The sequence below is a fragment of the Choloepus didactylus genome, chromosome 17 (genome assembly GCF_015220235.1).
Source record: "Choloepus didactylus isolate mChoDid1 chromosome 17, mChoDid1.pri, whole genome shotgun sequence".
NCBI lineage: Eukaryota > Metazoa > Chordata > Mammalia > Pilosa > Megalonychidae > Choloepus > Choloepus didactylus.
In genome coordinates this window covers 6,327,846-6,339,630 of record NC_051323.1, presented here as the reverse complement: position 1 = coordinate 6,339,630, position 11,785 = coordinate 6,327,846, and the positions used below count along the sequence as shown (strand labels likewise).

General features: G+C 56.3%; 2 protein-coding genes and 1 long non-coding RNA gene across 3 annotated transcripts; 2 read left to right on the top strand and 1 right to left on the bottom strand.

Annotated features, from left to right (window-relative positions):
• On the top strand, positions 1-3,220 carry VAMP8 (vesicle associated membrane protein 8). Its single transcript, XM_037807043.1, has 3 exons — positions 1-155; positions 1,345-1,497; positions 2,776-3,220. The coding sequence occupies exons 1-3, from the start codon at positions 153-155 to the stop codon at positions 2,917-2,919; spliced, it is 300 nt and encodes a 99-aa protein (XP_037662971.1). The 5' UTR covers positions 1-152; the 3' UTR covers positions 2,920-3,220.
• Positions 3,221-3,686: 466 nt separating this feature from the next.
• Positions 3,687-4,387, bottom strand: LOC119512664. The gene is made up of 2 exons (XR_005212423.1): positions 4,261-4,387; positions 3,687-4,141 (listed from the first exon to the last, which is right to left on the bottom strand). It is a non-coding gene; the product is annotated as an uncharacterized LOC119512664 (long non-coding RNA).
• Positions 4,388-4,535: 148 nt separating this feature from the next.
• VAMP5 (vesicle associated membrane protein 5) lies at positions 4,536-10,784 on the top strand. Its single transcript, XM_037807491.1, has 3 exons — positions 4,536-4,690; positions 9,783-9,920; positions 10,366-10,784. The coding sequence occupies exons 1-3, from the start codon at positions 4,688-4,690 to the stop codon at positions 10,516-10,518; spliced, it is 294 nt and encodes a 97-aa protein (XP_037663419.1). The 5' UTR covers positions 4,536-4,687; the 3' UTR covers positions 10,519-10,784.
• Positions 10,785-11,785: the final 1,001 nt, after the last annotated feature.

Below are 11,785 nucleotides of genomic sequence, written 5' to 3'. Positions count from 1 at the left end.
GGAACCTGCGTGAGGTGTGGCTGGAGCTCGGGATGCAGGCTGGGCAGGGGCGGGCTGGAAGTTGGAGTAAGCAGGAAGTGAGCTGAGGGCCGGCCCGGGAGGAAGCAGACCAGGCGAGCTCGGCTGTCTACCGGCCCTGGCCGCTTGCAGACATGGTGAGCGCCCCGAGAAGGAGGAGGGGACGTGGGGCTGGGGGTCGTCCGCGCCCGGGGGCAGGAGAGTTGGTGGCAGAGTCCAGGGCTGGGCCAGGAGCTGCCTGGGGACTCTTCTCTGCTTTAACCACTTGGCTGCAAATGGCTCTGCTTCCTCCGCGCCTGACCTCTGTGCTGGCCAGGAGAAGGGCTATGGGGGTGGTGGTGATGAGGGTGGGGTGTCAGAACTCCAGGCCCAGGGCTGCCCTGTCTCCCGTCTGGCCGGGCTGGGGGTTGTGACCCTGCCGGGCAGCCGCCTCTGCTGTTTGCAGCTCAGATTCCAGCCCGTTGGCCGCGCTCCCCCACCACCCTTCTGCCTTCTACTTTACCCCCCTATACAGAAAACTCGGCCCCCCTCCCCGTAAACCCCAGGAAGAGAGTTAAAGTGTTTGTAAAAGAACCAGAAGTTGGTTGTCTGCGTTCGTCTCGTTTTGACTCACACACACGCCCCTGGCCTGCTTCTGGAGGCCCAGTGGGTCAGGGAGGGAGGAGCTGAATTATGTTGTTCTCTCCCTGTTCAAAAACCTTATCATGAAGCCCCAGGATGAGGCAGCGGCTGGGAAGGACTCGCCCTCCATTTCCCCCAGCAGCCAGTCTGGGGTTTTAATGTAGTATCTGCAAAGCGGGCCGTGGCTCGGGGCCTGCACGTGGTGCCAAGCGGTGGGGAAAGCAGAAGTTTGCGGCTCAACGGCTTGTGGCGCCTTGGGTGGGACCCTGAGCTGGGTGGCCCGCTGCTCTGGGCCACATCAGGGGGGACCAGGATGAGACCGCCCGGGAGGCCAGGAGAGAGGGGCGGTTCGGGCTGGGCGGAACAGGCACTTTTCAGGGGACCCTGTGGGATCAGGGAGAGGGGAGCGGCTGGTGCTGGGAACTGGAGAATAAAGGTGGGCTTCTGCCCTGGAAGGGGACAGGCGCCCTGAGAACCTGAAAATCCATTTTGAATCTAGATTGTCTAACACCTAGACAGATCTAGACAGATCTCACCTTCTGGGGCTTAATGCATTTAGTTTTGATCAACACGAATACTACCCGCAAACATTCTCTTTATAAACAATTCAAGCATTACGAAAGAAAAGCCAAAGTTGGCCTCCGAGGCTGGGCCTTTCTCTTCCTGCTCCACTTAGCCTAGTTTTAACCCCTGTGTTGCTGCCAGGAGGAGGCCAGTGGAAGAAATGACCAGGTACGGAACCTGCAGAGCGAGGTGGAAGGGGTCAAGAATATTATGACCCAGAATGTGGAGCGGATCCTGGCCCGAGGAGAAAACTTGGACCATCTCCGCAACAAGACGGAGGATCTGGAAGCCACGGTGAGATGGAGGGGGGGAAGTAGGGGAGGGGGGGCCTGGAAGGATAGAGGGAGGGGGGTTGTGTGTTGCAAGAGAAGGCAAGTGTTTATTTGTGGGGCAAAAATAACTGGAGCAATGGAAGTCTCATTTCTATCCCCTTTTGGCATGTTTTGGGATTTGGCGGAAGCTGAGTTTCCACTTCTGATTCTGTTCTCCTGCGGCCCAGTCCGGTGACTGAGGTTTGGGGGTGCTGACCCACGGGGTCATTTTCAGAGAGAGACGGATGCTTCCTTCCGTCATCTGGGCACTCTTAGGCTTCTCTCTAGTGAAATTGGGTTTCTTTCTGAAGACTGCCCTTGGCGATGTCATTCGGACAGTCCTCTCCAGGACAAAAATACCGACTCTGAGAAATCCTCCGAGGGCCTTTGACCTCTTCCAGGAGGTCGAGAACTGCCAGGGTCTTGCTGAGTCGGCTTTACAGAGGAGTCGGGAAGAGCAGGGACATTCTTTGATTGTGGGATCGTCTGCCAGCTGGAGGCTGGAATAATATCTCCCACAAGCCTTGCTGGGCCTCATTCTTTTCTCTCTCTCCGGCCAGCGGCTCAGGGAGGGAGTGACTCCAAAGTTCAGCCCAGGCCCTGGGTCCTGGGGGACAGGCTGCTTCTAGCTTCCCCAGTCCTGTGTGTGATTTTGACAGCCCTGGTCTCCCTGGGACTTGGTTTCTCTTTCTACAGCCCAACTGGGGGAGGATGTCCCAGGAAACTAGTTTTTGCAAGTGGTGTTGGGGGAAAAGGAGGCGTTTCCCTCACTCCCAGCCCCGCCCCCCCCATAGGGTGCTGGGTCCCCCCCCCAGCTTCCACAGTCCCCATGGGGCAAGGAGACCTGGATCCAGGGAGATGTGCCCACCTGGAGCTGCACCCCTTCCTGCCAGGGTCTGTCCCCTCCAAGGGGTGGGGTGGGGGTGGGCATGTGTATGACAGGCCCGGGGTAAGGAGAGAAGGGGACAGACCAGGGGCCTGACCCCACACAGGTGGGGACCTCCCAGAAGTCTGAATTTAGTCAAATTCTAAATTTGAACCTGGCCGACCAGATTGTCAGGAAGTGATATCTGTCAAGGTAGGAGGATAGAATATGTTCAATTTAATAGTTTGTCGCCTCAACTTATAACATAAATATTTGGATGTCCGGCCCCCAGCCCCCATTCAGACTCTTGTTCCAGGTCCTGAGAATGGCAGGGATGGGCCTGCACCCCCGGTGGGAAGGGGCCCTGGGCCACTCACTCACTCCTGTCCCCAACAGTCGGAGCACTTCAAGACCACGTCGCAGAAGGTGGCACGGAAGTTCTGGTGGAAGAACGTGAAGATGATTGTCCTCATCTGCGTCATTGTTGCTATCATCATCCTCTTCATCGTGCTCTTCGCCACTCATGCCATCCCTACTTAGGGAGCCCCTGGCACCCTGCCCCCCTCTTCGGGGCAGCCCTCTGGAGCAGGTGACAAGTGGGTCCCTCTCTCCCATCCTCCTCTACAGTGAGGCTGCTCGGTCCTCCTGCTCCTTGATCCTCTGCCACACTGCCTGCCCCCAGGGAGCACCTCGAGCCCCCCTGGAGGAGAGCGCTGGACTGTGGCTGCATTTTACGAGTCCTCAGCGTGGGCTGGAGAGACCCAGAGGGTCCAGCATGGGCCTGGGAAACTGTTGGTGGCTGGTGGGCAATAAAGATCTGCCAGTGTCCCCACCTGTGTCAGCCGTGCTCTCTTTTCATTTCACTCTGGGCTCTTTGACTTCTTTTTCCCTCGAGAACACTCTTGGGCTGAGGTTCTCCTGCTGTTGGCCCAGGTGGTTGGCAGGATGGAGATCTCATGTTGGGGGAAGAAAAATGGAGCTAGCCTGTCTTTTGTTAGCCCTCCTTGTTCCTAACGTATTCATTGTCAGAGAGCTCAAAAGCAAGAGTTTCCTGGGGGGTGGAGTGGGGGTCTTGGCATTTGGAAAATTCAAAACCTTCACAGTATTTTTGGGTGGCCTGCCAGACACCTAAGTGTTCACTTTTTTCTGGTGCCCAGCTGCCCTGGTTTGGGGGGAGGAGTCTTGTCATTTCTGTCCATATTCACCTCCCTAGGCTTTCCAGAATGGAAAACAACCCGTTTTAGGGAGGGAGTGGGGAAGAGGCAGGGTCAGGACGCAGGATTTGGAATCAGTACTGGCAACTCAGGTTCTGATATCATGCTCTTTTAATCCAGAGAGGGAGGAGGAAAGCACAAAAGAGATCTTTGGGGCAGTCTTTCCCACGACTCTCTCTGTCTTCTGAGTCCACTCGTGGGTTCCAGGTCCAAGGAACCGAGGTGAAACCTCTTCCTTGGGACCCAGGTGTTCAGGGAGGGGTGGGGTGGAGTGTAAAACCCTCTTGATGTGGGGCTTGGGTGCTCACAGGGGCTCAGCCCAAGGGATTGAAGCTCTCAACCCACTTCCTCCAGATGGGGCCTCATTTGAGATGGTGTTGGTGGCCTGGGCTGGGTGGGAAACAGGTGGCTGCCGAATTCTCTGCAGCAGTGAGTTGAGAGGATGGGTACATTCAGCTCAGGAAGGCTCTGGAGGGGCAGCAGACTCCCAGCCTTGCCCGTCTTCCCACCCAGCAGCAGTCATTCCAGGGCAGGGCTGCACTTGACCCCTGTGGTGAGGGGGGGAAACACAGAACAGCTAAAGTTAGCATCTTCCCCCATCGGGGGTGAGGGGCAGTCAGTGTTTGGTTAATGATGGGCTGCACTGGCCTAGATCGCAGAGACCCACCTGGCTTGTTCATGGCCATCTCCTGTGCCTAGAACGGTGCCTAACAGCAGCGCAAATGCAGGCACGCGTGGAATGAATGAATGACGCCCTCCCATCCCCCAGCTCAGCCCGATCACCCCGACCCGGGATCCAGCCTAGAGACGGCTCCCTGGGCCGCCTCCAGAGCCCCCTCCACCCCCACCGTGCTCATATCACCCCCCACCAGTTGCTGGGGCGTAGCTCCAAACCCGCGAAGCTGGGCGCCGGGCCCGGGAGGGAGGCGCCTTTCGACTGGGCTGGGTCGTCGTCGCTGCTCCGCGGCGAGAGGGCGCGCCCCCCGCCCCCGCCCCCGCCCCCGCCCCGCCCCTCCGCTTCCTCCGGCTGCGGGCGCTGCTGCCGCTCGGCCGGCAGAGGAACTGGAGCGCGCCGGGAGGAGGCGGCCGCGGCGATGGTGAGGGGCCGAGGGCCCGGGCGCGCGGCGGGACGGGGCGGGTGGGATCTCGGGGTCCGAAGTCCAGGAGCCGGGGCGGACTCCGGCACCGGCACTGGTACTGGCCTCCGGCTGACCCAGCCGGGTGACTGGTGGCGGGGACCGCAGGACAGGGGCCAGACCCTCCCCTCCAGGCGCGCAGCCTGGGAGGGAAACTGAGGCTTGCGCCCCGTCCACGCTGCCTCCCGCGGGTGGAGCCAAGTGGCTGGGAGCACCGGCTTTGGAGTTGGACCGGGGCTGGGATCCTACCCGCGGCCACTTCCCAGCTCTGTGCTCCGGGCACGGCACTTAACCTCCCTGAGCCGCCTTTTCCGCAGCTGTGAAGTGGGGTCACCAATACCCACTTTGCTGGTTTCTTGCAAGGTTAAATGAGATATAAGGGCAGAGATCCGCCCAGTCTCAGAACCAGCCCCCAAGAGGTGGAAGGTAACGTGATGACCTCTTTGGCCGGTCCTGGAGCTGTGAGGAGCCAAACCTGGCCCAAGTTGGAAATTTGAGTAGATGGGGCGGTGAAGGCTGCGTCAGCTGGTGGCAGGGTACCCGAGGGCAAACTCCTTTCCTGGGGGAAAGCAAAAGGAAGATAATTACTGTAAAAGTTCCACTGAAGTTATCCGCCTGTGGTACCGGGCCAACCCTCCTACCGAGGGACACATTCCTGAGTTGCATCATTCCCCCGCTCCTACTGCAGACTTCAGCTTCTGCCCCCACTTGCCATCTCCAAGGCAAAGGTGTCAGGGACAGCTGGTGCCCGTCCCCTCCGCCTTGCCTCACCCCTCCCCCACTTCCAGAGCTAGAGGCATGTGCCTTGGAGAAGCTGGCAGTGATGAGATGGACGTGGCCTGGCTGGGGGTCCCGATGCCTGGAGGGCTGTATCTCCAGGGACCTGGATTCAGGAAGAGGACATGGGGCAGGAAGGTAGTACAGAGCTAGGAAGGCCACGCCAGGAAACCAGGGAAGCTCTGAGAATGGGACGGAGTCCAGAGCCCAGAATCTGCTTCCGAACGTGCACGGCAAAGGGGCAGTTGCAGCTGGGGGTGGGCCCCTGGCCAGCCCTAAGCTCTTGGGATAGAGAAAGAGGAAATACAGGCTGAGGCCGGGATCATTTATTGGGCAGTACTGGAAAACCCCAGAATTTTCAAAGGTTCATTTGAGGCAAACAGCGGATCAGAGCCTCTCCCCGTGCCTATCCCCTATCACTTCATTGCCTCTTGCCCCAGCTCTTTCCTCTCCTGAGTCTCACCACCCCCTTCCCTGTCAGATCCTTCTTCCTTTCCCTCTTTTATCTTCTTCCCTATGCCTCATTCAATCAACAAGTATTTCCTGGGCATTTCTTCTGTGCCAGGCATGGTGGCAGGTGTAGGGGATAGAGTAGGAACAAAACAGTGGTGGGGAAGATGGGAATAGGGCAGGTAATTTCTGGCATTCTTTCACTTTGAAGCTATATGGTCTTCTCCCAGGCCCAGTCTAAGGACTTTGTGTTTTGAGCCACAGGCCTTCCTCCGTGCACCCATATTGAGTTGGTAGCATCAGAAGGTCTGGTGAATCTTTAGCCAGGCAGCTAAAGCATTTTACCTTCCTTTACCTGCACCCAGTTTAACACAGGGGTTGAGAATGTGATCCTGGAGTCTATGTTGGTTCGGATCCCCGATCTTCACCTGCTCTGTGACCTTCTCCTCTCTGGGCCTCAGTTTCCTGTAAGACTGGGACAATGACACTGTCCTCAACGGGTGTGGTGAGGCTTACGTCAGATAAAGCAAATGAGCACCAAGCAGCTTAGTGCACAGTAGGTGCCCACTGAATCGTGGCCATAATTATGAAGCAGAATCTTCTCAATGGCCTATGATGCCTGATGTTGCTAAATGTGATGCAGGTTATCAAGGCCAGGTAAAAGCTCTGCATTTAGATTAGAAACAGTTAGTACAAAGAGCAAGTAAGTTTGCAAGAGGCCAGGCCTTGCTCGGTTTGTATATTTCGACTGACCACGAGTCAGCGTATCATGCAATACGTAGAATCTGGCTGCTAAAAAGCGAGGGAAAGCTCAAGCTATGACAATAATAACAGCTACTATTTATTGCATATTTAGCCCATGCCAGGCATTCTGCTAAGGCTTTTATTTACTATGTCACACAATTCTTGGAATAACATTATGATCCGAGTATTATCATTATCAGCAATTTACAGATGAGGAAGTGGAAGGTCAGGAAGGTCATATCCTCAATCTTGGGTCACTACAGCTGGGGACTGGCAGAGGCAGGATTCGAACCACGGTGGCCTGACTCCTGAGCCCCGTTCTTTGTCTCCGAGCTCAGCTGAGTGTTGACTGAGGGAGGGAATGACAGGCCTGGCCACTTCCCATTCGATGCAAGCTGAAGAAGGGTTTCTGGGACACTAAATAAAAGGAGGGGAGAGAAGAGTTAGGACAAGGAGGCTTTTTGAGAGCTGTGTTTTTACAAGAAGAACCAGGGGTATTTATTTAGCCTGGAGAAACGTAAGAGGAGACTTGAGTGTCTCAGGAAGGATATTCTATATAGAGAGCAGCTGTCTGTTAGGAACATTTCCTGCGTAACCCCGCTATCTGTCTGCCAAAGGCCCTGGCTCAAAACCTCAAGCCCTGCAGGTCCCTGGCAGGTCTCGGAAATGCCTTTCACACTCACCCTTCCTCGCTGTGCTCCCCACTCCCCCCAGCCAGCATCCCTTGACACCCTTGGCGATGGCACTTTCCCACCCCTTCTGGCCGGCCTTGCTTGCCCTGAGTTTTCTCATGTCCCTTCACGCCGGTCTACCACCAATAGGTAAGTTTTCCAGAAGCACTTCTCCAGTGTCGCCCTTGCTGCAAAGAGCTGCACTAGCTCTTGTTTTATCACTCCCTCTGAGTGAGACTCCTTCTGGACTTTTCCTGCTTTCTCTGGGCCTGGCCTCTGCCTGACCGGTCACTGTCATCCTGAGTGTGCCCTTGTCTCTCATTGCTGGGAATACCCCTGTCCCACCCCCTCCCTTCAAAGGGTCCGCCCACCCCATCGACCTTAGTTCTCAGCAATTATCCTCTCTGGAGACATAACTCTTTATTCTTCTCTAATTGCATCACACACGTCCCTTTTCCCCAGCCACGGAGTAATCTCCTTAAGAATGGGCACCATTCATTCAGAAAATGCTCGTCAGGCTTCTGCTCTGTGCCAGCAGTGTGCTGAATTATGTGGTATAAGACAGACGCAGCCCTCGCCGTCTGGGAACTTACATCCTTCCATGCCCCCTGGTTCTGTATTTCTTACAGTGCCAAAAAAGACCTGTGCACATGGTCAGTGACCTTTTCCCGCTAGTTGAGTGGGCCAAGGAGGGCCCGAGACTTGAGTCCGAGGCCTCATTGTACCTCAGTGTTCTCTTAGACTTGGGCCCCGTCGTGGCTCCACGGTGCGGGAACACAGCCAGGTGTCCCTGAGAACGTGACCCAATATCACCCCTTGTTGGAGAATAACAGCTCTACCATTAAGAGTATAAAAAACAATGTCCAGCAGCCTAGTCCAGCAGTCTCTCATGGTGATGCTGTTTTGAGTCTTTGCTCATTCCCAAGTTTTCGCTTTGGCCTGTTTGAACATGGGGAAGTTCAAATGACTGGCTAACAGAGCCCGGTTGAGTAATACAGCAGAAGTAATAGTGGCGATGATGGTTGAAGCAGGGAAAGGGAGAAAACAGTGCAGCTGCCTTGCTCTCTTCATTGTTCTTTCTTGTTCCCCAGATATGGCTTCCCCCAGCCTTCTAGCATACTCCCCTGTGATGGTTTTCCTGCCCCTTCTCTAGGCAGGTTGCTTTTCTAGCTCATGGGTAAATATTGACATATTTGGGTTTCAGATGCCTGCCCCTCCAAATTCCTGCTGGGCTAGATAAACACACTGGGATAACATCTCTTGAGAATAAGAGTTGTCTTTGGATAAGCTACAATGCAGTTGACCCACTTGCTGAGATCTGTGGCTCTTTGCTGGCCCCCTGGGACTCTGGATGGTAAAGGATGGAATTAGGGCACTCGTGCCGGCCTTCCCTGTGGGACTTTGTGATCCAGCTGGGGAGAGAGGACTCATACACTGGGAATGTTTGGAGGCTGTGTGCAAGGATCCTGAAGGAGGATTCCTGCTCGGGTGGGAGGTGGTCCTCTGTGACCACCAGATCCCTTTTGATACTTAAGTCCTCTGGTTTTCAGTGGAGTTCACTCAAGAGCCAAAATGTCAGCTACAGACAGTGGGCGATGTGGGCTGGCAGGAAAGGGAACTTGGGGGTGAGGAGGAAGCAGGAACAGGGATAGGCTGTAGGGGCCCAGCAGGCTGAGAAGAGGGAGTGGCTGAGGTTTGTTAATCCACTGGTGTTCACCTCCCTGAAATGTCCCTGACCCCCAGCTCTCCCTGGTGCCTTCTGCCCTGGTCTCTTCATCATGCACCCAAAGCCCAGTTCTCTTCTCGTCTGTGACCCATCCTTCCTTCTTCTCCCCTGTCCTCTAGCCTCTGTGAGCCTGACTCCCGGGGAAAGCTAGGCTGGTGAGAAGACTGGAGGCCCGAGGCCAGGAAGGCTGGGATTCCCAGGCAGACACTGAAGTGGGGAGCAGTGTCAGGCCAGGAGTCAGAACTGTGATGTGCACTGGCCCAAAATTACCTTTCTAACTTTCTCTGTCTGGCTTCCGGCCCAGAAGTTTGATTCCCTGCTCTTCGCTGCCTCTTTAGGCCAGTGGGAAGTCACAGGGGAGGTGTGGATTGGGCAGAGGACATCCTGGAGCAGGCGAGGTGTCTGATTTGTGCAAGATGGGTCCTGGGAAGGTCCCGCCCTGGGGCGACTTAGAGGAGGTCGAGATGCTGACCCAGGACATGCCCCTTCTTGCCGTGAAGAGCATAGGCAAAGGCCTGTGAGACCGGACCAAGCCATGCTCACCCAGGAGGCCCCTCACTGCACACATGTCAAACACATGCACGAGTGATGCCACTGCCCTCCCTCCCCCACCTCACACTGCACACGCCCACAGTGGGGGCCAGCGGTGGCCTCGCAAAGCCCTGATGGTGGGCTTGGTGCCCAGGCAGGGAAGGAGTTGGAGCGGTGCCAGCGGCAGGCTGACGAGGTGACAGAAATCATGCTCAACAACTTCGACAAGGTCCTGGAGCGCGATGGGAAGCTGGCGGACCTGGAGCAGCGTTCCCACCAACTCCTGGACATGGTGTGAGCCTGGGGAGCAGGGAGGGGTGGGGAGGCTTGGAGGAGCTCTCCGAGGGTGCTCCCAGGCTGTCCTGGCTGGACTGAGGGTCAGGGTGTGGCCTCTGCTTTCCCGAGGCACCTCCTATCCCAGTGATGTTATGAGTAGGTCTTGCAAAGCGAGAAGTCCAGGGTCCAAAGTCTTTCCTAAAGGTCGAGGACTGGCATTGTGAACTGGGGGTTCCCCCAGTTAGCACGGCACGTCCAGGGCCGAAACCAGTGTCCGAGACCTGGAGTCTGGTGGGGAGGGTCCCAGGGCAGGCTGTGGGGAAGAAGACAGATGGGGAGGAAGCAGGAGGAGACTGAGTCTTGCAGGGAGGAATGGGGTGGGATGGGGTGAGGGTGGGCAGAGCTGGCCCGAGGCTCTGGGGTACCCCTAACTCCCACTGTATATGTGGGGGCGTCCACAGAGCTCAGCCTTCAGCAAGACGACCAAGAGCCTGGCCCAGGAGAAGCGCTGTGAGAACACCCATTGCTGGATTTGCCTGGGGCTGGCAGCGGGCGGTGGCCTCCTTGTGCTCCTGATTGTGCTGCTGGCCGTCTTCCTTCCGAAGAGCGGGTAGGGCAGTGGCATCCCGCAGGACATCAGCACTGCCTCCGGGCCTGGGGACTGAGCCGGCTGGGCCTGGGGGACAGGCCAGTTGGCCACACCGGGCCGATTCTGATCTCCAGAGGACCCTGGCCTTCATGCCCATCTGAGACACCCCGGTGAGGTGGCCCCTCTGTGTCTCCCATCCTGCCAGAGGCTGGCCCTGCAGGGCACCTTGCTGCACGGGCCAGGCCAGGCCGGCCCCACCCGGGGCTCAGTAAAGCTGCTGTTTGATGAAAATCTGCTGTGCACGTACGTGTGTCCCAAGGCCCTGGGTTGGGGTGGTCCAGCCTTACTCTGCCCAAACCCCTGGGGCTGCTTGGAAAGCCCACCACACAGAGGACTTTGCCCCTGGGAGGAAGTGTCTTCCTCTTTCTTCCCTTCTTGATCCAACACTACCCAGATAGAACTTTCTAGAGTGAGGGTGCGAGTAGAGAACAGCCCCCAAACCAGACCTTTGAACCAGTCCCCCTGCCCTGAGCCTGTTTCCCTGGGAATGGAATCTGTGATGTTAACATTTTCGGGCATTTTGGGGAGGCTCAGAAGGCCAGTGGGACTCCAGGTGGGATGACAAGGAGGAAAGCATTTTTATAGTACCATGAGGCCCTCATCTTCAGGTAGACTTTCCTCCTTGTGAATGACTCTCCCCCGAGCTTCTCCACTCATCTACTCCCTCAAGCTTTACACCAGATTACAGATGAAGCCGTAGGTAAAAATAGGGAGGGCTTCTGCAGGACCACGAGGATGGCCTGGAGTTTGCCCTGCAGGAAAGAACTCAGGCTTTTCAAAGCTCCAGGGGCCATACAGGACCAGGCAGGCCTGCCTTTGCGGCCACACCAAGCATCTCCCCGCCCAGGCTAGGAGAAAGAAAGGAGTTCCCCAGGAAGAGGAAGCCTGGGCTACTTAACTGGGTGGGAAGGGGAGTTCAGGGTCAAGAGAAACCTAAATTGTTCCTTTCTAAGTAGACTGAAGGCTTGTGACAGAGAAACAGTAACCTTCCCTCCAACTTGGGTGGGGCTTTACATCTTGGGGAGCGTTGTGCTTTTCGCTGGGCTCATTATCTCCCTCTTTTCCGTGAAAGATGGAGGGAAGCACCAGCCCCCCACAGCTGCTCAGCAATATCACTCACAGGCCGTGTGCATTTGGGCAAGCTGCTTCTGTAACTGAGAAGTTAGGATTTAGGGGATGATCGTGATTACTGAATCTTTTTTTACATATATATACATTTTTTTTTTCCTTTT